The sequence below is a fragment of the Pezoporus wallicus genome, unplaced genomic scaffold, assembly GCF_028554395.1.
Source record: "Pezoporus wallicus isolate ANWC-B61680 ecotype Strahan unplaced genomic scaffold, APGP_CSIRO_Pwel_v1 contig_818, whole genome shotgun sequence".
Classification (NCBI taxonomy): domain Eukaryota; kingdom Metazoa; phylum Chordata; class Aves; order Psittaciformes; family Psittacidae; genus Pezoporus; species Pezoporus wallicus.
The window spans coordinates 4,887,326-4,909,378 of record NW_026636248.1 but is presented as its reverse complement, the minus strand read 5'-3'; the positions used below and the strand labels follow the sequence as shown (position 1 = coordinate 4,909,378).

The following is a 22,053-nucleotide window of genomic DNA, read 5'->3' as shown; positions in this document are numbered from 1 at the left end:
AACTTCCCCTGTTTAAGTTTGAACCCATTACCCCTTGTCCTGCCATTACAGTCTCTAATGAAGAGTCCATCCCCAGCATCCTTACAGGCCCCCTTCCAATACTGGAAGGCTGCTGATATATATCAAGGTGCCTTTTGAGCTGCAGCCATCATTAAGAATTAAGATACCATATTATTCGTTAAAAAAAATAACAGCAAACTTTATGATGACAATAAAGCAGTAGTACCTCTACTGATGAGGCGGTGTGGGTTCTGGGCAGGATGGACTGAGTAGTGGCCTGACAGCTCTGTCCTTGCAAAATGTTCCTGTTATACAGTGTAAGGATAACAAAAAGCAGTATAAAATGGGAAATAATAACAATCAAATAAGTTATCACAGTTTTCACTAAAATGTAGTTTTCATTAAAATCTCCCAGAACAGCTATGCCCATGAGATTGTTAGAAGATCTGTAAGTGTACATGCACAGTAAAAATCAGAGAGTTTGTCACGGTTACATATCTCTTCAGGGAGTTTCATAGGGTACAATTCAAATCCTTTAGCTGGACTCCAGTGAAGCTCCAATTCCTGCCACCTGGGGAAGAAGCTATCTTTTCCAAATGCTGCAAGAACACAGTCTGCTTACCTGCTGTGCTTCTTCCCATCACCAGTTTTCTTCTCGGGGAAACCCTACCCTAATAGAAACCTTACAACTCATGTGTTCCTTTTTAGCTCCTCCCTTGGTATGTTTTGCTCATATTTCTTGTGCAGCTTGAAAAATAGCTTTGCTAAACTTGCTGATTTTGCAGTGTTCCAACATCACCTTAAATGTGATTGATCTTCAATTAATACTGCAGCAATGGCATCTTTCTTTTTTTTTACCTCCTAGAAGGCGGCTAAAGGTGACTCTGCGTCCCAACCACCTCCGGCTCAATAACCGTTCTCAAAGAGCTGCCAAACAGAAGGTTTGTTTCAGGTCTCAAACGTTTCTTCAGATGTAAATACTGTATCCTCTGCAGAAGGGATCAGTGGGCAGCTGAAAACATGAAAACAAAGCCACTGTCCAAACTGTATTCACCACCACCATCCCTGCTGTTGTCTGGAAAGTATTCAAAATGTAAACTGGCCCTATCACTTAAACCAAGTTACAGCAATGCGCAAAAAACTTCATATGTATGAAGCTATATGTGCTGCAAAACCTGGCCATTTTAGAGGGAATGGTTATGCTCCCACTGGCTCTCACGAGGCAGGGTTTCACCCAATAATTTTTCAGTGTTGAAAGCTTTCAGGTTTTCATGCTGTTAGGAGTATGGTTTAAAACGGGTAGAAATATGAAAAGTAATTACTTTTTAGCAGAGACACGAGCCAGACCCTCAGGGCAGCTCCACTAACTGTAGAGAAATGAAAGCAAGGTGTCCCCTAAAAGAAGCCGCTCCACAGTTCTGAGGACCCAGTTCTAACAGAGCACTTCTCTGTCCTTCGAGCCTGTAGCAACCCAAACAATTTTGGTAGAGCATCTCTCAGTCTGTCCTTTTTTTCTGGCTGCCTGTCTTTGCCCTTTCATTAACAAACACTTCATTAGTGGTTCTCAGGCAGGCTTGGTTGCCTCCCCTGGGGATCAGGGACACTCAAGTCTGCTCTCATGTTCTGACTCTGGTCTTTGACCAAAGCATACTCACTTGGCTGCTTTGAAATCAGGCTGCCTCAGGCGGTACAGTATCTCCATAAACCAGTACACTAATTCCCACAGCAGCTTTTACTGGCTACCACAGAAATTGGTGCTTCTGTTGAAGGACCATGGGAACCTCTCAAATGTTATGGGGGCATCTCTGTCCAAAACTCAGTGGAGGGTCAAGATGTGAATTAGGCTGAGAGCACACATACTGTAAAACCATTTCCTTTCTGTTGTGCGTCATGAGTAACAACCAGGATGCCAAAATAAAAGTAGTCCACTTTCCACCACAAGCAAGTTTTTAATGCTGCCATCATCCATCATCTGCTTGGTAGGGCAAGTGATATACTGGGTTTTGTTTGCAACGGGGTTCGTCCAGAAGTGTAAAAAAGTATTGTGAGAGGTTGAAATTTCAGTTCTGTTTTGAGTGAGATTAGAACAGATTTCATGCAGTGTAGTATAGTTACACAGAAGTTATAGATCTTTCAATGAGCTATCTCAGGGACCTGAAACTCCATTTCTGTGGTACACTGGAGGTCGGTGAGATTTAAGGTGCCATTATTATATCCTGCTTGCTCTCTGAAGCCACATAAATTCCTGATATGGTATTGTCTGAGCATCAGCCTCTGTCGTGGGAACCCAGTGGGAATGAATACTTCTCTGTGATGCTCAGCATTTGTCCCCACTTCACTGGTGCTGGGACAGGTTAGGTGAAGCTTTGGTCTGCTCACCTGTGTGCTTCTGCGTAGTAGTTTTCTAAGCAGGTTTTCCTGACTGTTACAGGACTAGTGCTTTTATCTGTATTTCCCATTTCAGCCATGAACTGCGCAGCAACCAAATGGTGAAAATTCTCCCTCTCTAATGCAGGAAGCACCATATTACACATTTTTCTATGACAACCAAAATCAACTTTGAGATAAATTGACCGTCCAACAGCAGTCAAAATTATTTTTAAATAAACTTTTTATAGCTTTGTAACATAGTAACCTACCCATGATCTAACTTGCAGGAAAACCTGGTTTTGGCTTTTCCAGTGTTATTTCCTCTGCATGTGTTTTTCTTTTTGGAGTTTATTTGAGTTTACTTAATGAGTGGATCTAAAGTCATAGCAATGCTTTATTTTTAAAGAATCCCTTTAGCTATTTTTATCAGGCAAGTAGTATGGTTACCACATTCAACCCAAAATAATACACTCAAGTGCCAGTTGATTTAGACCTGGCTTTATAAATGCTTGCAGTGGTAACACAAATAAATGGAGAGGTTTGCAGCATGCCTTTTCATGCTGTGATCTGTGTGACAAGAGAGGCAAAAAACCAGAGTAGCTGCATTTCAAGAGAGACCTCCAGGACTATTTCTCCGCACAACAAAGAGGCCTTGTCTTTTTAATATTGTATAAAACATCTCACAAATAGGTGGCTGCAAGAACCCTTTGTAAGCAAGAAGCTTCAGCGCTGCTTTTTTTTCTTATGCACGAAGAAACCACCATGTGGTTGTCCTAGAATGCTTAACCAAATAGAAAAAGTATACTGCTGAATTAACTGGATTCATGTTTTGTTTATTTTGCAGAAAAGCTGCTGTGTGGTTACTGCTGCTAGGAGATTTGAAAATATCAGCAGTCTTGGTGCTTTACCCCACTGCCGTGACTGAGACTTCTAAACGGACCAACAGCACTTTAGCCGCAGAACATTGCTGAGCTGCTGCTTCTCTATTCAGCTGTTGAAAGAAGGAAAGTATTTCTCCAGGTCACAGGAAGGTGTTTCTTATGGAGCACCATGTTCTTCATGTCTGGGAGCACTACATTAGCTTGAATTTGTAACGAACCTTTCACCTTACCTTACATCCTCATTTACTTATTGAAGGCTCAAATTATAAGGTTAAATTGACTGTTTCTCATGTCAGCCTAGAAGGCAGTCTGTCACTGTGTTGTATCTGTATCCAAGGTTGATTTGACACTGGAGTCAAATAATTCAAAAAAAAAAAAAAAAAGAAAAGAAAAGGAGAAATTGCAGCCAATTTAAAGCTGCCTTATGTAGAGGATTTGAAGTTTGTTTTTCCTGTCACACTAAAATGAGCTAAGGATTAGCTCAACCAAAGTTAAAGCTGTGTTAATGTAACACCAGTGGAAGTGAGAAATGAGGCTTTCCTTGCACATAGGCGAGTTTGCTGCAGCCGTGGTATGACACACTTCAGGATTTTTTAGCCTGATGAATTACTGTTCCTTTAAATGCATTTTGATTAATTAAACAAGAAAGAGAACAAGGCACTATTCACTTGTACCTGTGCAGACTGTCTTTTCCAACGGGCAAGTATAATTCGGAGTTGTTTTAACAGAAGGTGATTTTATACCAGCTAATTTGTTTAATGCTAATAGGACTGATTAAGACTATTGGCAAAGAGAAGATTCAGTGCTCTGCTCATTATAACCTCTGGACACAAATCCAAATGAAAATACTCTGTTTTCTAAAGTTTTCTTATTTTGCTCCCAGACTTTCTGATTATTAACTAGATAAAGAAATGGGAGTCAAAACAGCTGAATTCTTTACCTGAGATTGTCTGTGTATGGCTCATCGTTAGATGAATCTGAGTCTTAGTTGCCTAGGTTGTGAGATTAAAATAATGAGACTTATTCCCTGCTGTATATGGCTTTCTAACTGCTTGGTTTCAGAGCTACATAAATGCAAAGTATAGTGAGTATTCTATTCAGTAATGCTGACGTATTGTGGTGCCTTTAGATTTCCTTTGATTAATCCAGTTCTGATTGATTACATATTAATATAGCTATCTCTATATATTTATCTATACATTTCATATGTATTTATATTTAAATTATGTCTTTTTTTTTTTTTGAAGGGGATCAACATAAAGACAAACCAGTATTATTCATAATCACCCAATGAATTGTTTTCCATACCTTTGTCCTTTTTGGATAGTATTCATGTTGAAATAAAAGGGGCCCATTAATGGGACATCATGGCCATAACATTCTCTACAGCCAGTTTGATCCAGTGTTTTAAAGCCATCGTAGTAGATCTCTTAAGACTGCTCCTGTAAATGAATAGGGCTTCTTACAGCTGTGGAATCTAAGAAATACTGATGTGTTGTACTAGTGGTTGCAAATATATGAGACCCATTACTATTATCACACAATGACTCACCATGTAACTTTGATACCATGTAGAGCACTGCCACCTTCAAGTGCTTATTTGTAGTCTTAAATAAAGTAAATTTGACTAGCAGGAAGTTTCTTTGGGAAAAGACTAAGCAGTCTGAAAGGAAGAAAACGAACATATGACTTTTAGGTAGAAACAGGGCTGCTTATTGTTAGTTACCATTTATGTTTGCCTGTGCAAAATAAATAGAAAAGCTACTTTTCTGTCAGGGCTGGAGTTCGCACTCCTGTTCTGACTGCCCTCAAGATGCTGTAGCTTTTTGCACAGTAAACAATTCGATGATCCTATTGAAATGCAGCAAACCACTTTGGAATGACAAGATCTCATTATGCACTTTAGTGGCAGTATTGTAGGATTGGGTTGGGGGTTTTGTTTTTCATGTGGTAGATTTTACATGGGTGTGAATAAATTGCATGTAATTTTGAATCTTATTAACTATACTAAAATAACAGTGTGACTACAGTCTTATCTGCTTTGTTGCTCAGTTGAATTAAGAGGATTTGTAATTTATGGATATATACATCTGAGTAGTAGTTAAGAGCTTAGTGCTATAAAGGTCAGCCCTGTGCTAGAGTGTGTTGTTCTGAGTCAGGCACAAATCTTCCAGGAGCTGTAGGAAAATGTGGTCTTGTTATGCACGTTCAGAGCTCATCCGTAAAATGCTCTGTCAGAAATACACACACGTGAATTACTAGGGAGGTTGGAAGAGCTTGGCGTACTTCACACACCGTGAAAGGTTAGTCCCTTTTATAAGGCATGAGTTGAGGAGAAGGCACCTCACTAGCTTCTTGCTTGTGCAACAGGGCGGTGTGCTAATGTACTGAAGGGATTTAACTTTCATACTAACATGGATAATGATGCTCACACTCTTGAGTCTTATCTGTAAATTGTCCCACTGTTTCATCCTTGGAACAGCTCCTGTGAGTGGGGGATGAAGTTGAGGTGGGGACAGTAGGAGGAGGTTGGACTGAATGAGTCTCTACAGTGACTGAAGGTGCCATTTGGTGCCCAGTGTTAAGCATAAGCATAGGCCTTCAGGTGTCCAGCGGAGGAGTTAAAAATCCCTAGCATACTTCTTGTTACTGCTCCATAGACTAGATTTGTGGCACTGAGTCAAAAGGGAGGCACATTTCCAATATCATTATCACTGTAAGGATAAAAAAAATATACTGCTGTGTAATTATCATTGCTATGTATAGCAATATGCCTGAGAAAAATGTTTCCAGAGATGTTTGTTTGTATCTTTTCTGGCTGTTGTAATTTTAGCTAAATAATAACTTGACACAGCTTCTTTTTAGTGGCCTTCTAATTCTGTCTCATTGCACTTTGAGCAGCATGCTGTTTTGTGTGTCTGTTGGTGTGTGGAAGTTTGCTTTTGGTTCTGTTTTACTTTGTCCCATCCCTGGAAGTGCTCAAGGCCAGGCTGGCTGGGGGTTCTAAGCAGCCTGATCTAGTGGAAGATGTCCCTGTCCATGGCACGGGGTTTGGAACTCAATGATCTTTAAGGTCCCTTCCAGACCAAACCAGTCAGTGATTCTATGATTTAAATATGTTCTCTAATGACTAATAGCTAGAGATTGCTATATTAAATTATTGTTTTGACACATAATTATTTATTTTCTACTAGGTAATAACAATAAATTGCCTAGGTTCTGATATGTCTGTGCATCTATGTGAGTTTGCTCATTATAATTTTGTTGTGTATCAGTTTAGGCAATTGCATTTGGAAACTGTGAATTACTGTGCTTGAGAGCAGATTTGGGTGTGAACAGCACTGTACTAACTGTCATTACTCCATTTACCTGTATACCTACATGCAGTTAGAGATGGCTGCATGTACAAGAGTGATACAGAAATATCACTTGTGGAAGGGATAAAGTGTCAAGATGCGGTACTGGGTCTGTGTACACCACTGTATTTTTTCCGATGTGTAAAAGTTAAAAGCCATATCATGGGAACATAGTGATTTATATTAGGAGGTGGTTTGACCTCCAGGTTTCCATACAGACTCCCTGCTGGACTGCAAAAAAAGGAGAGGTCTTTCTGTTTGAAAAGGCAGTTTTAGCAGTATTGTTACAAAGGGGATGTTCTGCAGGCAAAACCTGCAGGAAGTCACTGGAAGTTGAAGGCACCCTGTGACTGACAGGTTTTCCCAGTCACAGATGTAACTGTACTCAGAAAAGCATGTCAAGCACTGAAAGACAGGTGTCACATGGTGCTCATGAGGATTAGGATGCTGTTATTCCCATTTCTATAGATGCAGCAGAGAGATTCAGCTAGAGGAAACCTCAAAGAATTTTGCCCAAGGTATGCTACAGTAGTCTGAATTTAGCATCTGGATTAGAAGCGAATTTATTTGGCTCAGAGTGGGACACTCTTGGCTTTTCAACTCTTTTTACATAGTGAATATACCAGATGCTCTGAAATGGGTAAAAACCTTTACTGCTGAAAGACGTCCATATTATCATGTCCATGTTTGTGAGCACCTGCAGCCAGTTGCTTCCCAGAGTACCTTCACAGCATAAGCAGTTGGCAGTCTGTGGTAATCCACTCTGCAGACTACAACAGAAGCTACTTCTTAATTTCTTTTTCATATTCCTTCTAATGTCAGAAGCTGAATAAAGTTAAAGCCTAAGCTAAATTCTGCTATAACTTGATTCCAAGCAGAAATAACAGTGTAGCTCCACAGAATTAAATAACTGAAGTGCTTGGTTTAACTTTTGTGATGTGAGTAGTACAAAAGCTCAGCTTAATCCACAATCCCTGTCAAAAAAAATCTACTTTCCTGACCAGTAAAAATAAAAAGAACCTGATTTTTTTTTTTAACAGCTAAGGAATCTCCATCGACATACGGTTTTTATGCAGTGGTTAAACTGCTGCAGTAGGAGTCAGGGTCATTTTAGCATCTTCAATTTAATGCTGATATTACAAATCACTGACAGCATCTTTCAGCTGGAGTTGTGAGAAAAGTAGGTGTTTGTCAGCTCTTTTCTGCTGATGGTGACCTGGAAGCATCCCATCCCTTCCTGTGGCACCACCAGTAAGCAGGGAAATTCCTAGCTTGTGAACTCTGAATATGTGTTAACACTTGAAGTTTTGCTTAGTGTCAAACCTAGAGTAGTGGTGAATGAATGAGCACCGATGCTCTAAACTCCTTCCAGTAGGATGCTGCATCTTCACATACTAGTTATGTCATCACCAATAGATACTTGTCCTTGTGTCTTGTGTGAATCAAACTAAACATTGCATGAATCCATTTAGGGACGTTAGACTATTTCACCTTCCATGAAGGCTTGGTAGCTGAACAATTACCTACCTGTTTCAAATCTTAGAGGAAGACTGGTAGAGATAATGCTTTGTAAATATGTTCTTTAGCTTTGTCCTTGGAGTTAGTGATCACATTTTGGTGTGGCAGAACTAAGGTTTGGGTACCCCAGAGCAACTTCTCTTGAATTTAGATGACAGGCATGTGAATACAGAATTATGAAGCATGTGAATATTCATGTACCATATCACTTTGGCTTGCATATCTGGTTTTGTAGATTAACTCATGTACCTCTGGTATGAATTCTTTTGTGAAAAACGTGAAGCAACCTTGTAAAAAGATGACTGAGGAATAAATGCTGATTTTGTTTACTCCAGGGTTTTTGTTTGCTGTATTTAATGTGCCTGTCATGTACAGTGTGAATTATAAATAGTATCATATTCAGTAAGTAATAGAAAGAAACATGGCCTTTTCTCCAGCTGCTGTCTCCAGATACGTGAAGATAAAAGAAGAGTAATTTCCACTGAAACAAATATACTTAAGTCAAAGGTTTGCTCAGACTCACAGCTTGTGCTCACCTGTTGTAAGAAAGCAGCTTGCTCTGAAAATAACTAGGACTTGAGGTGCTCTCAGCTGCAATTGTGCTGCAAGTCCTTAGGCCAGGTCACCTGGGAGGAAAGAAGAGATTACTGATATTTCTGGTGCTCTGTCACTCAAGGAACCTGGTGTCACTCTTTTCTTCCTAAATTGTCACACTTGGAACATTGGCTTGTTACTCAGTATTGCTCTCTGGGGAATGTACTTTAACCTTACCCCATCTAGGAGTTCATACTAATAAAACAGCCTGAAATCAGAAGGAATGTTTCCTGCAGAGTTTTAAATCAACCATAAATTGGGCTGGCTAATGAAAAGAAGAAGAGCAAAGGAAAAAACTGAGAAAAAAATTGCAGGGTGAGAAAGCAGGAAAGAATCTGACTGGCACCAGCTTGTATTCAGTAAGTAGCACTTTTTTCTGCATGATTATCCACAACTCTGGTTGCAGCACTTGAGACATTCACCATGCTTGAGGAGCTTCTTAAACTGGAAGGCTCCCTTTTATATCAGCCTGTGTTGGATGAGCCTGAGCTTTGCAGGTGTAAGATCTAAGTACACAACAAGACACCCCCCTGATTAAGCCGTAAGTTGTATTGACCAAAAGGCAGTTTGGTGAGCTGAACTCACGCCCCAAGCAGCCCTATGCTCCCAGCCAACATAGAGCAAAGCCATTGCAATCCAGCTGGGAGGAAGTTAAGAGACCAGAGAACAATTCTACAACAGCCAAGCACAGGGCATGCATCTGCTGCTCCTTTGTACCCGCTCAAGACAGCCCTGAGACCACCAATCATTTAAACAGCGCTGTGCCAGTTAACTGAAGCAAAGCTCCTTTCTTGGTGTCCTTCCTATGCAAGTAGGCAAGATAATTGCCTTCCAAATTAGAGGCCTGTATCACCTTCACACAAAGGCTTTGTTTCTTCTTTCTTCTGAAAAATGTCTTCTAGTGGGGTGCCTAATGTAATCAGTGTTGGTAGCAACACTGCTCTGCTGGGAACATCGTGGTACTGTGACCACATCTTGAGCTTGTAATCAGGCCCCAGTCCATGTCTGTACGGGGCCCTAATGAGTTCCGTAGGTATTCAAAAACCTGTTCGGCTGAAGCCCCAGAGTGAATTCCTATGCATAACCAGGCTCTTCATCTGCATTTCTTGAAGCCAGTCACCGTGTTCTAGTTTTCAGTGCTTCTGACCCTAGCGTAAGAGTTTTTGTCCTGAAAATATTAGCCTTTGTGCTTTATAGCTGGTGGGGAAGACTTTGCCATAGGACCTCAGTCCTCTCAACAGCTCCGGCTAAATGCATGCCACTGGTGAAAACAGAATAAATGGGGATAAAATAACACTCAGCTCCCTGTATGTGTCTGTAAAGCAACTCCACACTTTTAGAATGTGTTCGCTCAGTTCATGTGGTTAAAAATATGTTGACTACAAGAAAAAATTCCAACAAGGGACGTTCATAATTCTCCATTAATTAATAGTCAAGCCTTTTTCTCCCCCAATTATTTCAAACACCTGCTCACAGTAAATTTCCTTTGCGATTTTTTAATGTTACTTTAATATTACCCAGGACTTGGAAGCATTCACTGAGCTTCTCTGATTTTTAATTATTTTCAAATTAATTTTAATTTTCTGAATATTTTCAGTGCTGCCCATTTGTTCAATAAAACTGAATTTCAATTTATTTTTTTTTTTCTTAAAGGCCTCCTAAAGTTTCCAGAGGCTGCTTTTATGGGCTGTTTTAATGAAAGCTTTTGGAAAGGGGCTGGAGATTTCCAAATTCCTTTCTTGAAGCCTCCTCATCCAAAAAAAAAGGGTGAAAAAGAAAAAATCACTTCATTAGAGATGACTCAAATCCCCTGCGTACAGCAGGGTTTCACCCAGGAGCTAAGCCATCTTGTACTCCGAGTACTGGCTGGTGTGGTATAAGGAGGAGAGGGGCCAGACCCCCCTTGGCTCTGGGTGAATGCAGGGAGAAGGAGGGTGTTTGACCACAGGTAGAAACACTCTTGCAGCTCCAGGCTATGCTATTTGAAGGCCTTCTATAAAGCTTTCAGAAAGCAAGGAGCACCTTTACCCTCTTTGGACTGTGTCCTAAATCAATGAACGCCTTGGCAGGGAGTGCAGTGTGTGGGGGTCTGCCCCCACCACTGGTGATGGCGCTTGCTGCAAAGGGAAGCAGTGCTGGAGGGTTTGCTCCATGAGTCATGCTTTTCAGGCTCTACTGGGTGCAGGAGCAGGGCCATCACCCCCAGCAGTGCTGCTCCTGTGCTGAGCTGGCCACATGCACCCTCAGGCTCACAGCTTGCACCCGTCAGCAGTGGGTGACCAACAAATGTAGAATCACAGAATGGTTTGGGTTGGAAGGGACCTTAAAGCTCACCCAGTTCCAACTCTCTGCCATGCGAAGGGACACCTTCCACTAGACCAGGTTGCTCCAAGCCCCGTCCAACCTGGTCTTGAACACTGCCAGGGATGGGGCAGCCACAGCTTCTTTGGGCAGCCTGTGCCAGTGCCTCACCACCCTCCCAGTCTTTAGTGAAGTCACAGCTTCACTGCTGCTGCCAGCAAACCAGATGTGAAACTGTCTCTAGGGCACAACATACTGTTGTCTGTTGTGGACACACATCTGTGCCCATCGCAGACATAAGGAAGAGGAAGAGATAGGGAAAGTCACCTTTTTCCAGAGCTGCCTACTCCTCACTGGCTAATTGAAATGCACGTCCTCTCTCTGCTTTAGGTGTCCAATCACTGTTTCATAAACTCTTCTCTTTGGCTATCTCCATAACACATGTAGGTGTGATGTCTGACCACTGAAAACAAGTCACTGAAAACAAGTGACCTTCAAGGTGACCTCAGTCCTCCAGAAACATGAGTACTCTTACAGATAGGGTACCAAAACACCCTGCACTGGACCTTCAATGGATCAACCCCGTATCAGGCTGTGTGATCTCAGGGGTCAGAGAGGATTTAGGTGACAAAGCCTTGCATCATTAAAATGTGGTGGCCTCAACGTGGCAACTGAGCATTCCTGCTGCAGCGCCATGTTGCCTGCCACTCGGTACTCCTCTGCTTTGTCAGATGATTAATAATGGGTTTCTGATCCCTCATTGACAAAGCTCACTTCACAGGTAGCACTTGAGCAAGGCAAACCACCATAGTGCTGAAAGGAGCTATTTAACTGACGCTGACAATTGCCAAGTTTCTTCATTTTGTTTTTAGCTTTAAATTGCTATGGTTCACTTGTACAAACTTGTACAAACACCCATTGTGAGGAGTGCTCATATACTCTGCTCTTAATCTCTGCAGATGTCCGTGTTTCAGTGACTGGAAGAAGCTTTCTAATTGTAGGAGGGTTTGGTTTTTTTTGGAGGGTAGAGGGTGGAAGTGCTGTCTAAGAGTTATTCAGAGGGCCTGAAATGTTAGACTTAGTCCACAGCCATTAGTATGTAGAGAATAAGGCAAAGTTTAAAAGCAAATGTTGCATTGCAATTGTACATTCAGCTTCAGCAGTACTTGGCCATGCTCAGTGCTCCCTAATTGCTCTCCTCCAGATATGTCACTGTTCAGCAGGTAAGCAAATGCGGGCAGCCAGTTTGACTTCTGTGCCATAGCAGCACGTTGGGTGCTGGCCTCAGGACGGGTGCCCTCCTCAGCTGGGGCCAAAATTTGCAGGCAGTCATTCATTCATTCATTCATTCAGTCAATACCACTGAGGCAGACCTGACAGCAATGGGAAGGTGATGCCCCCATTCTGAGAAGCATCTCAAGAGACGGTGTGTGGGTCAGGTGCCAGCTCCCTTTGCACCTCCTCACCAGGGCCAGGGAGCCCCAGTTGTGCTGGTACCCGGCCGAGCCTGCCAGCTGTGTACAGCTGATGTGCGAAGAGGCGCTTCTGGTACCTGCTGCAAGCGGCTAGTGTGGCCACGAGAGGTCAGCATTGTTGTTTCTTACTTAATGGAATGGTCGTTTCCATCTCAGCCGAGGAGCCGCTTTGGAAAGGCAAGTTACATACAGAACTGCCAGTGCCAGCTGGGATATGTAGTGCTGTGGCACTCCCAAAAGCCGGTTAGAGACCACCTTGCCAGCCCATGCATGTGGAGACAAGTGGCCTTTAAAACATCTTTGGCTAATATAACACCGCTGATTTCCAGGCACAAACTGCACTAAAAACAGCTTTTAACTTCTCCCACCCCAGGCCTGTTTTCAGCACACCAAGTAGAAGGACCCAGAGAAAGGCCTGTAGGATGATACCAGAAAAGGATCAGAGAGCTTGTGCAATATGCTACTGGCCAAGGTGAATTCAGGGAAATGGAGCTGGGAGTGCTTCTCCCTGCTGTTTTATGCCATTCTCACTTTAGCAACAGCAGTACTTTAGCTCCTCTGCAGAACACAGAAAACAAACGTGATTTGGGATTTGCACGTGGATCTTCTGGCGTGCATAGAAGAAACTTGCACACTCCTGTTGAAAATAGAAACCTCCACACCATATGGTTTGTGTGTTGAGAAAAAGATTCTGTAAGAAGTTAAACCCATCAAGTGAGATCATGAGTACTCTCCTGCTCTCTTGAATGGGGTGTGAGAGCATTGAGTGACAACTAGGGTTGGTCCTTTGTGTACTAAAATACCTATTCTGTCTTTGCTTTGTCCTGTTGGTGTCCTGAGGGAAAGCACAAGAATGGAGGTCTGAAGTTCTATATATCTTCTCTATTCATATGGGATCTGAATGATTTTTCATTAAATAGAACCAGAAATTATATGGTCAAAGGAGACCTCTGTGATGGCTTTGCCTCATCTGCCGTACTTTAGATGATGTAAGACTTCATCTAATTAATTTCATTTTGAACTATAGCACATTAAAAAAAAAAATCTTACCTCATGTCTGATGTTGTTCACCTTCTAGCCATTGGTTCTTGCTTTACATTTGCCAGGCTGAACAAATCTCTACCAGCAAAATCTCCTCACATAAGTGCTTCTGAACTGTCTGTCCAACCCCCCTCCCTACCTTCTTTTTATGACAAGCAGGGTAGCTCTTTAATTTCTTTCACCACAGAAGGTCTGAATCATTCCCATGAGTCTCTTTTGTATGTATATGTTGGATTTCTGTGGCCATTCTTATTACTGTAGGCACTGTAATACAACACAGCACAACAGTAGCTGTCAGGTGTAACAGGAACGTAGGGTCCTTCCTATTCATTTGCCAGTTGCCTCTTTCCATGCTCTTGATCCCTTTTAACCCCACTGGTCACTGAATTTCAGCTATGACCTGCAGGTTCCCAGTGCCTGGCTTTCACTGATGGCCAGGACAGAAGTTCCCAGCCAATAAACAGGCCCTGTGCTCCTTTGGCATCTGGTTAACAGCGTTGATAATGCAGGTGGCAGTCACCGGACTCCAGAAATAATGTCAGTTTGGCCTGAGTGGCTTTGCTCTCTCTTGCTTTCTATCAGCAGAGGACCCTGTGTGACAACAGTGTCTCAAGTCCGACCAAAGATTTCACCCCAGCCACCAATGGCTGGAGCTACATATTTGTTCAACCAAAGCTTAAATTCCAAAGAGACCAGTAAGGTCAGGAGAGGAGACTTGCTATGGAAATGTGGTATAAATCAGGGAAGGGCATGTTTGTGAGGGCCAAGGGAAGGAAAGTATCCACAGGTAGTAAGGGAGCAATGTAGAAATAATCCAATTTTAAGAAAAGTCTGAAATCTGGATCTTTGTAAGTACATGATGGTGAATGGGGATAGGAGTGAGGAACTCCAGCAGTATTATATTGGCCACTGAGGAAAAAAATACTCTTGAGGGTTTAGCAGAATGTTTTAAAGTAAGGCCTAAAAGAACTGAGACAAAATTAATTTGCTACCATTCATTTTGATCTTCCAGCCCATAGCTAAGAGTGTGTCCCTTGCCTGCACAGTTTACAATAGAAGTAGACAAGCAGGCCAAAGGCAGCAGGGAGAGCAGAGGTGCTAAGTGGCTTTATCAGAGTTCACTCTTATTCCAGGCTTGGTCACAGTCTCCTCTCAAGTCCTGACTAAACAAGTTACGTCTGCAGCTGCTGGCCACCACAAACCCTTGCCACCCTGGTGTGCTGTTTCACTGCTAATGTGAGTGTTCCCCAGCCTTTCCCAAGAAAAACTGAGCTCGGGCAGTCAATCATTGCTAACCCCACTCATGCTGACAGAGAGCAACTAATAAACACTCAAAAAGTAACTCTGGCAGCAGCTCTGGCAGACGGAAGATAATGAACAGCCAGAGATGGAGTGAAGCTCCTCATGTCCACAGCTAGCTAGGCTGCAGCCCAGTGGACCAGTCAACACCTTCCATGGAGGAGCTTCAACTTGAGTCTCTGGTGCTTATCCCAGCTGCAGCTCGTGCTGCCTGCACAAATCCCTGGCAGAGACAGGGAATGGGACTTGCTCCCCAGAAAAAAAGTGAGTGTGAAGCCCCAGCAACCCAGTCAGTCAGTGGTGAATCTATTAGAGGATAAAATGGGTAAAAAGGACGGCAAAAGGCTGCAGAAAGTAATTTGCTAAAAATGTGCAAAACCAGATAGCAGAAGGTGGAAGACACAGATCATCCCATTCACACTGCTTCCTGTCGTGGTGATCATCACTGAAGTTACGGCAATGTTACTGGTGATTTTGATAGACAGGGGCAGGGCCTTTGGTGGTGCTCTTCTGTGGGGAAGGATCCCACCCCAGGACTACGAGACATCAGCCATTGGCTCATTCTCCTGTGAAACCCAACTCTGTGTTCATGTGGGCCCATTTAAGTAACAAAAAGAGCTCCACATTGTACAAAATGCTGAGATGTGATGAGTATCTAACTGGCCAAGGCATGAGGGATGAGAAATCTCAAATGGCAGCGAAAGTGAGACAAGCTGTGTCTTCTCTCTTTGACTCCACTTGAACCAAGAGAAAAAGAAGCTGAGAGGGCTGACCAAGCAGATGGAGGGAGTCCTTACTCTCAGTTTTTTGAGCAAACTCATGCGTGGTGGCACTCCCAGCATAAAGGCAGCATTGTCAATTTTGAGCATCAAAGCATCACGCCTTCCAAAATCCTGAGAGTGGCTTAAAGATCCTGAGACTTCTTAAAACCAACAAATGTCAATTTCCTTTTATTTTCCTTTGGGGGTTGAAGCCTTTTGGGGAGAATGTACTTCCTCTGTTGCAAAAGTAAAGGTTTACCTTTTACTCTGAATGAATGCACGGAGCCTTATGGACTCCCTTGATTCCAGCTTCTGGGTCTTTAAGGGAAACACCAAAAGTCATTAAGATGTGCAATTAAATCACAACTGTGGCTAACACAGCAAATATAAATGCAAACCCTGCCCTGGAGAACAAAGACCCATTCATTCTGCTTAAATTGGTCTTGAGGCTTGATTGCTGCTTCTTTTTTTTGCTTCCTTTCCCCCCCGTCCTTATTTCTTCAGAAGGAGGGGGAACTTTCTTGGCTTATGCCACACCATGGATAGTCAGAAAAGCCTGTGCTCAGCTGCCTGAGTCTGTCTTGCCTCCTGTCAGCCAACCCTCTAGAAAAGTGAGGTTACAGGCAAACACCGGTAAAGAAAGAGCCTTGATAACCGAGGTAAAGTGGCCATTATGCAACTATGAATGATATGGGTAGAAAAATAGGAGCCGGAAATGTCGAAAGGCAGCTGAGGTTACATTCCTCATTGGAAGCAAGAGGTGAAGGAAGATCAGTTGGCGGCATGCGCTCTTGCTCCATACATTGAGAGGGATTTGCCAGTAAAGGTTATTAATGATCTGAGAGTGAATTGCAAGTCCACACGGGAAATCTGAATTGAAAATGGAAATGACAGAAAGCTAGGTAGGGGGATTTGTATAGGGTTAAAGTGTCAACGTTTAGGGATGGATGGATCACTGGAGCTCAGACTAGGAGCAACAGAAAAATCCCCATCCTCTCAACAAAGAAACCAAAGAAAACAGCAAAAAAAACACCAGTGTCTCACTTTATCCCAAAATGAAGGCTCTGCCAACCTGACCTTTCTTCCTTGGTCATATTTGTGCAACAGTACTGGCTCAGAGGTGAAAAGCGGTAGTCTACAGAAGGGAGCAGATTGCCTCTGCCAACTTTCAAAAAACCGGTTTTCTCCATTTTCCCCACACCCCACATTTTTTAACTGTCAAAAGCGTCTCTGTCTGTGCTATTCAGTGAGATTTACCCGACAGGATCTCTGTTACCAGATGAAGGGCATTCAGAAGCTAATCCATCTAAATGGATTGTTGGCCAGAAAAATGGAAAGGCCTGTGGTGCAATATATGGGGATTCGATTTTTTGGAGACCACGGTTTGTATTGGATTCCTGTTTTATAATCCTATCTCTGCTCCTGTCAAGAATACATTACAAGATGTGAAAGACATCAGCGAAAGACCTCTTTTTAAACATGAGGACCACACATTTGAAATTTTAAGTAAACTCTGTGCTAGTGCTGCAAGTTACAGGCTAGGCTGGAGCTTTGATTTTTGTTGTTGTCATTTTCTGGTTTCTTCTTAGGAGTCAATTGAGTTCCAGGTATTTCCATGACTATTTATGCCTGTTAATCCCTAGAAACTGGCTGAGAGCCCTGGAGTTGTCTTCTTCATTCTGAAATGAGTCATGGCCTGCTTGGGCCCTGTAGCTTGCTAATGAAAGAAGTGGCAAGGCATGAACCAGGTGAGGGGTCGGGGGGGATGACAGGGATCTGTGCTCCCCCCTCACGCTGCCCCAGCACAGAGCAGGTCACAGAAGAGCCTCTCCTGAAGAGGTAATTAAGTTCTGATCCAAAGAACAACATACAACTGGCACAACATTCCTTTCTCTTTCGAACCACAGGATTTCTTCAATCAAATACAGATTTTAGCAGCAAGATGTGATTTTTGGCTGCTCGTTAGGCTTAAATTATTATCAGTTTAATCCAAATTTTCAGGCTATTATCCAAACTTGTTACTTTGCATGGCCAAACTAGAAACTGGTCCTTGTTTTATCGGAGAAAGAGATTCTGTATAGGTTCCCCAGGATGTGTTGGTTTCAGATATCTGAGAAGTGCAGAACCACCAAAACTATTCACCCCCCTGGTTTTACTCTCTCTTCTTCCATTTCTAAATGTAAGATATGCTGAAGTGTGTGAAAAACATTTGCATGCATTTCCCACACTTTCCCAAAGCCCAGACTGTATTCCAGGGGAACATGTGAGCTAACTTTTTCCCAAAGCCATCCAGCCTCCACTAAATAACATAAAAGAAGGAGTCAGGCTACTTCAGGATCTCACAACATGGCATTATGATTTTTGATTTCCATATTTGCCGGAAACTGGTAAAAGCTTCCTTCATGTTACCTCTCTGATGATACTTCCCTTTAAATCCTTAGCTGTCCCCAAGAAGCATTGTCCCATGATTTTTTCCTGACAGCTTTTCTAAGGTTGCTTTACTAATTGCCTTATGGAGCTGGTCAATGATGTTCTGTCTCATCAGGATTTGCAGATTGTTTAAAACAAAACTAAAAAGTTGACACAAGCAGTAGAAGTGTTTTCTATGTATTTTTGTTGCGTTTAAGCAAATAAGTTGATTAGATAAAACAATTAAACAAGGTAGGATTGAACAAGCCCATTCCCTGGTTCTTGCAAGAAAGATGTAAGACATTAAGAAGTCAAATCTATGAGAAAGGCTCCCAACTTTCATCACTTAGCTCAGTGAATAGTCAATTAAATCTCCATGGACTAAAGAGACTGCCCTGCTTGCTTCTCTTTTATGGCATCAAGTTAGCAGCCATACATTTTCCAGGACACCCAGCAAGACTGGCTCATTTCTGGAGCATTTCCTCCGTCACGACATGAGAAAGAACAGAATATTTGTGAAGGGTGAGTTTCAAGAAAAGGGGACTATATTTATTAGCTGGCAACCATAGCAGAAGGCCAGAGGAGTGAGCAGGGAAAGGAGGTGGATGCATGCTCTGAAGAAAATCCCCTTTGCAGCATTGCGGTGGGTATCTCTGACGCTGCTCTTCTTTCTGTATTTTTGTTGTTGTTTAATCTGACTTTTAAAGAAGAATTGTATTTTCACTAGCCTAGAAACTGCCAGCCGATAGTTAAAATATACGCTGGGTCAACAGATAGCAAAGCACAGTTGCACACAGGCTTTTAGGCACCTCATTTGAAAGGAAGTATCTGGCTTCCAGGCACTGCAACTCAGGCGTGGGAGCTGGGGATGGGCTGCCCCTTCTCACCCCAGGGGCCAGAAATCTACTGCCAAAAAGAGGAGCCACACTGCTGAACTTCACAGTAACAAGGAGCCACAGGGCACAACCGGAGGAAGGCCAAGGGGGTAAACCCTGGAAAACCTTCACCTGAGTAAGAGGTATATAGGCATGATCTCTCCCGAGGCACCTGGTGAAGAAGGAGCTGTCACATCCAGCCAGGACTGGCTCTTGGCTTTTGGTGGTGCTGACTGAGTCACTGCTGGCAAATGGTGTCCCAAGGAAGTCACTGAGACTGCCTCGTGTGAGTAATTGCTCACTGGCACAGACCTCCCAGCCTGTCTGTCCTGTGCTCTTGGCAATGGTGCTTAGAGTGAAAACAAACAAATAAAACCAAAACCCCTCCTTCAAGCCCCCAGCTAGTGTTTTCCAACGTGTTCGGAGCTTTTAACAAAATATTTGGAACCTACTTTCAGAAAAAGCTCCAAAGGTTTCTCAAAGCCCAGATTTGTCTAGACTCTCCCATCCTCAGTGCAGGGAAACAGGGTGAATGGATAGGGTGTGATATGGATTTTTTTGAAAGTTTGTTTGGATTTCAGGAAGTGAACAAGATAAGCCAAATGGCCCTTTCCTGCTTTTGCTCTTTTAATATTATTTTTCCCCTCAGTAAGTCCTGACAAGAAATGTTTGAACTAAAGAAACTCAGATGAGTTTGTTGAGTTCCCCTTGCCTCACCTCTCTGCTAAAAAAACACCCACACCTGTGACTGGGAGATAGCACCAAATCAGTCTTTACAATCTGAGTCCCTGGGCACATATGAAAACTGTTTCCTTTGTCATTTCTGCAACATAGAAAACTGGTTTCCTTCGTTTTCCATCTCATTCAAAACTCACAGAGAGACAGTGGGAAATAATCTGCTGGGGACTTTGGGATGCACCAGAGGCATGGAGGATCTGCAAAGGGGAAGAAAAGAAATAATCCTCATCACATTAAGAGTTGCAGGTGCTGATGTATGAAGGAGCCCTTTGACATCATATCAGTCCTGCTGCCAGAAAAGCCTGAGCAAAGAGAAATAGGAGAGACAGGTCCCCAGCCCAGCCACCCCATTCTGCATAACAGCCAGAAATAATTTCTCCTCCATACAGGTTCTTTCCTCGGCACCCTCATTTGCTTGGCATAAGGTCTGGTGAAGGAAGCTTCATGACACCTCCATTTTTACATAGTTTAATGTATCCATGGATGTTCAGCTTGCCCATAGGTGACTGACCTAAACACAGCCCTTCATGAACTAAGCCAGACAGACATACTGCTGAATTTTAGATGCAAGAAATCTGGATGTGATACTGATGAACCTACATCCACAGACTGGTTTCTGTGAATGTCCCCTTCTAACACAGCACATTTATAAAACCCCAGAAAATCAGGTGTCCCAGTATAAATTAATTCTCTTTCCCCACTACTGAACTCCAGCACTACTATGGCACTCTCCTTTGTCCCAGCTCTCTGGCCTTGCTCCTGTACAAAATACAAACATTTGCAGAAAGCACAGTTTTAGTATGTGATTGCAGAAAAATCTCTGCAATTCTGAATATTATTGTAACTTTGAGGCTGGGGAAAAAATATCTGCTTCTCTGTTGGAACATACTGACCTTCCTCCCCTCTTGTTTATTTGTATGCTCTGAACTAATTTCTTATTTGAAATCTCCACCACCTAAAAGCATTTCCTAGAACTATGTTTTTAAAGCAGCTTGCTAAACTTGATGCTAGAAGTTGGTTAATGGCTGTTGGGTATGTGAGGGTCATTTACCATAGTAGAGACTTTTCCACCAGCAGATGTTACCATAGCGTAACAGGAACATGGAGAAGGACCACAACAGGCAGGATATTAACGCAACTAAAGGAATGTAAAAGTTTAATGCACCAGACAGACAGCTTTTGAAAAGATACATGATAAATGCTCAGAACACTTTGAAATCTGTAGCAGCCATGTGAGCAGCACGTCATATAGGGTCTATAATGACAAGACAAAGTTTCTCTTTGCAATATCAGAAAATCTGTATAATATTAAAGAGTTTCTCATATATATATATTTTTCACAGGCCACTGAATCATTTCCAGATAGTTGGTGGTCCTTCTTTTGAAGATAAATCCCTGTTGTGAAAAATATAAGTACTGAAAAAATCTTAATAAAGGACACATAGCAGTATAAACACCTGACCTTCTAAGGGGCTTCATCTCAATTTTGGAGATTTCTAAACTGGCGTAAGAACACTTTATTTTCCACATTTCTCAGCCTTTTTGATGAGGCTGTGACAGTGAATTATGACAGTTTGATGATATATAGGTTCCAAAAAGGCTCAGCTTCTCTGTAGTTTCCGGAGCATTTTTCTGTATTTATCCCTGTCAGCCTAACTTGTTTCTTCTAATCTGCCCTTAATTCAGGAGGTTTACTGGCTCCTAATCTCTTAATCTCTAAAATAGAACTAATTTTGTGCCTATAGTGTGCCATAAATTCAAGAAATGATAATATGACATAATTCCAAGACTGCCAGGTAAAATTCATGCTCGCTGTAGTGTTCCCACAGTGCAGGTAATGCCGGACATGTTGCAGGTTATGTGAGTATGTATGTGTGCACGGCTATGTGTCTGTATGGTGCTGATACCTCTTTGCTAAGAGGCCTTCCATGACAGAAATACTGTCAGATCATTAAGCTGTGACCTCCCCAGCAGTCCAGTTCTTTGCAGATGCGAACTGCATTGCTATAAAGTGCTTCCGGACAAAGCATTTTCAAAAACCAGTATGTATGTTTCATCGCTCATTCTGCTGCAGCTGCTATTTTTGCCTTTACCCTCATTTTGTTTCTCTCAACTATTCATTTCTCTCCCTGGTGGGAAAAGAGATGAGACAATAATGTAGGGAAACTAAACAGCCTCACTTTTAGGATATATGGGACGAAGAGATGTCATGTGGACAGGCTGAGGTGGTCTACAGAAAGAGATTTCCAAGGATATTTTCAACCAAGTGTCAAATGAAGGAAATGTTATTACTCTGAATAGCTCATTACCATGTGTTTTGGTCTTCCCAATTGCTAGTAACATAGGCTTGGCTCAGAATTTAGAAGAAGTGCATAAAATGCATGCACGGGATGCCACTGAAACATCTTCCTTCTACATTTACATATCTCATTGCA

At 42.4% G+C, this 22,053-nt stretch overlaps 1 protein-coding gene across 5 annotated transcripts in view; it reads left to right on the top strand.

Moving 5' to 3' along the window:
- The window catches only part of MYLK4 (myosin light chain kinase family member 4), a 57,738-nt gene extending 50,142 nt beyond the window's left edge, over positions 1–7,596 (top strand). For 2 of the 5 annotated variants that reach the window (XM_057399368.1, XM_057399363.1), the window contains exons 13-15: positions 866–941; positions 3,215–5,383; positions 5,466–7,596. In XM_057399368.1, coding sequence (XP_057255351.1) covers positions 866–913 — 48 coding nt within the window. In that variant the 3' untranslated portion in view covers positions 914–941; positions 3,215–5,383; positions 5,466–7,596. Of the gene's footprint in view, positions 1–865; positions 953–3,214; positions 5,384–5,465 lie in introns of all 5 variants that reach the window. The other 3 variants (XM_057399365.1, XM_057399366.1, XM_057399364.1) reach the window with 3 other exon arrangements.
- Positions 7,597–22,053: the final 14,457 nt, after the last annotated feature.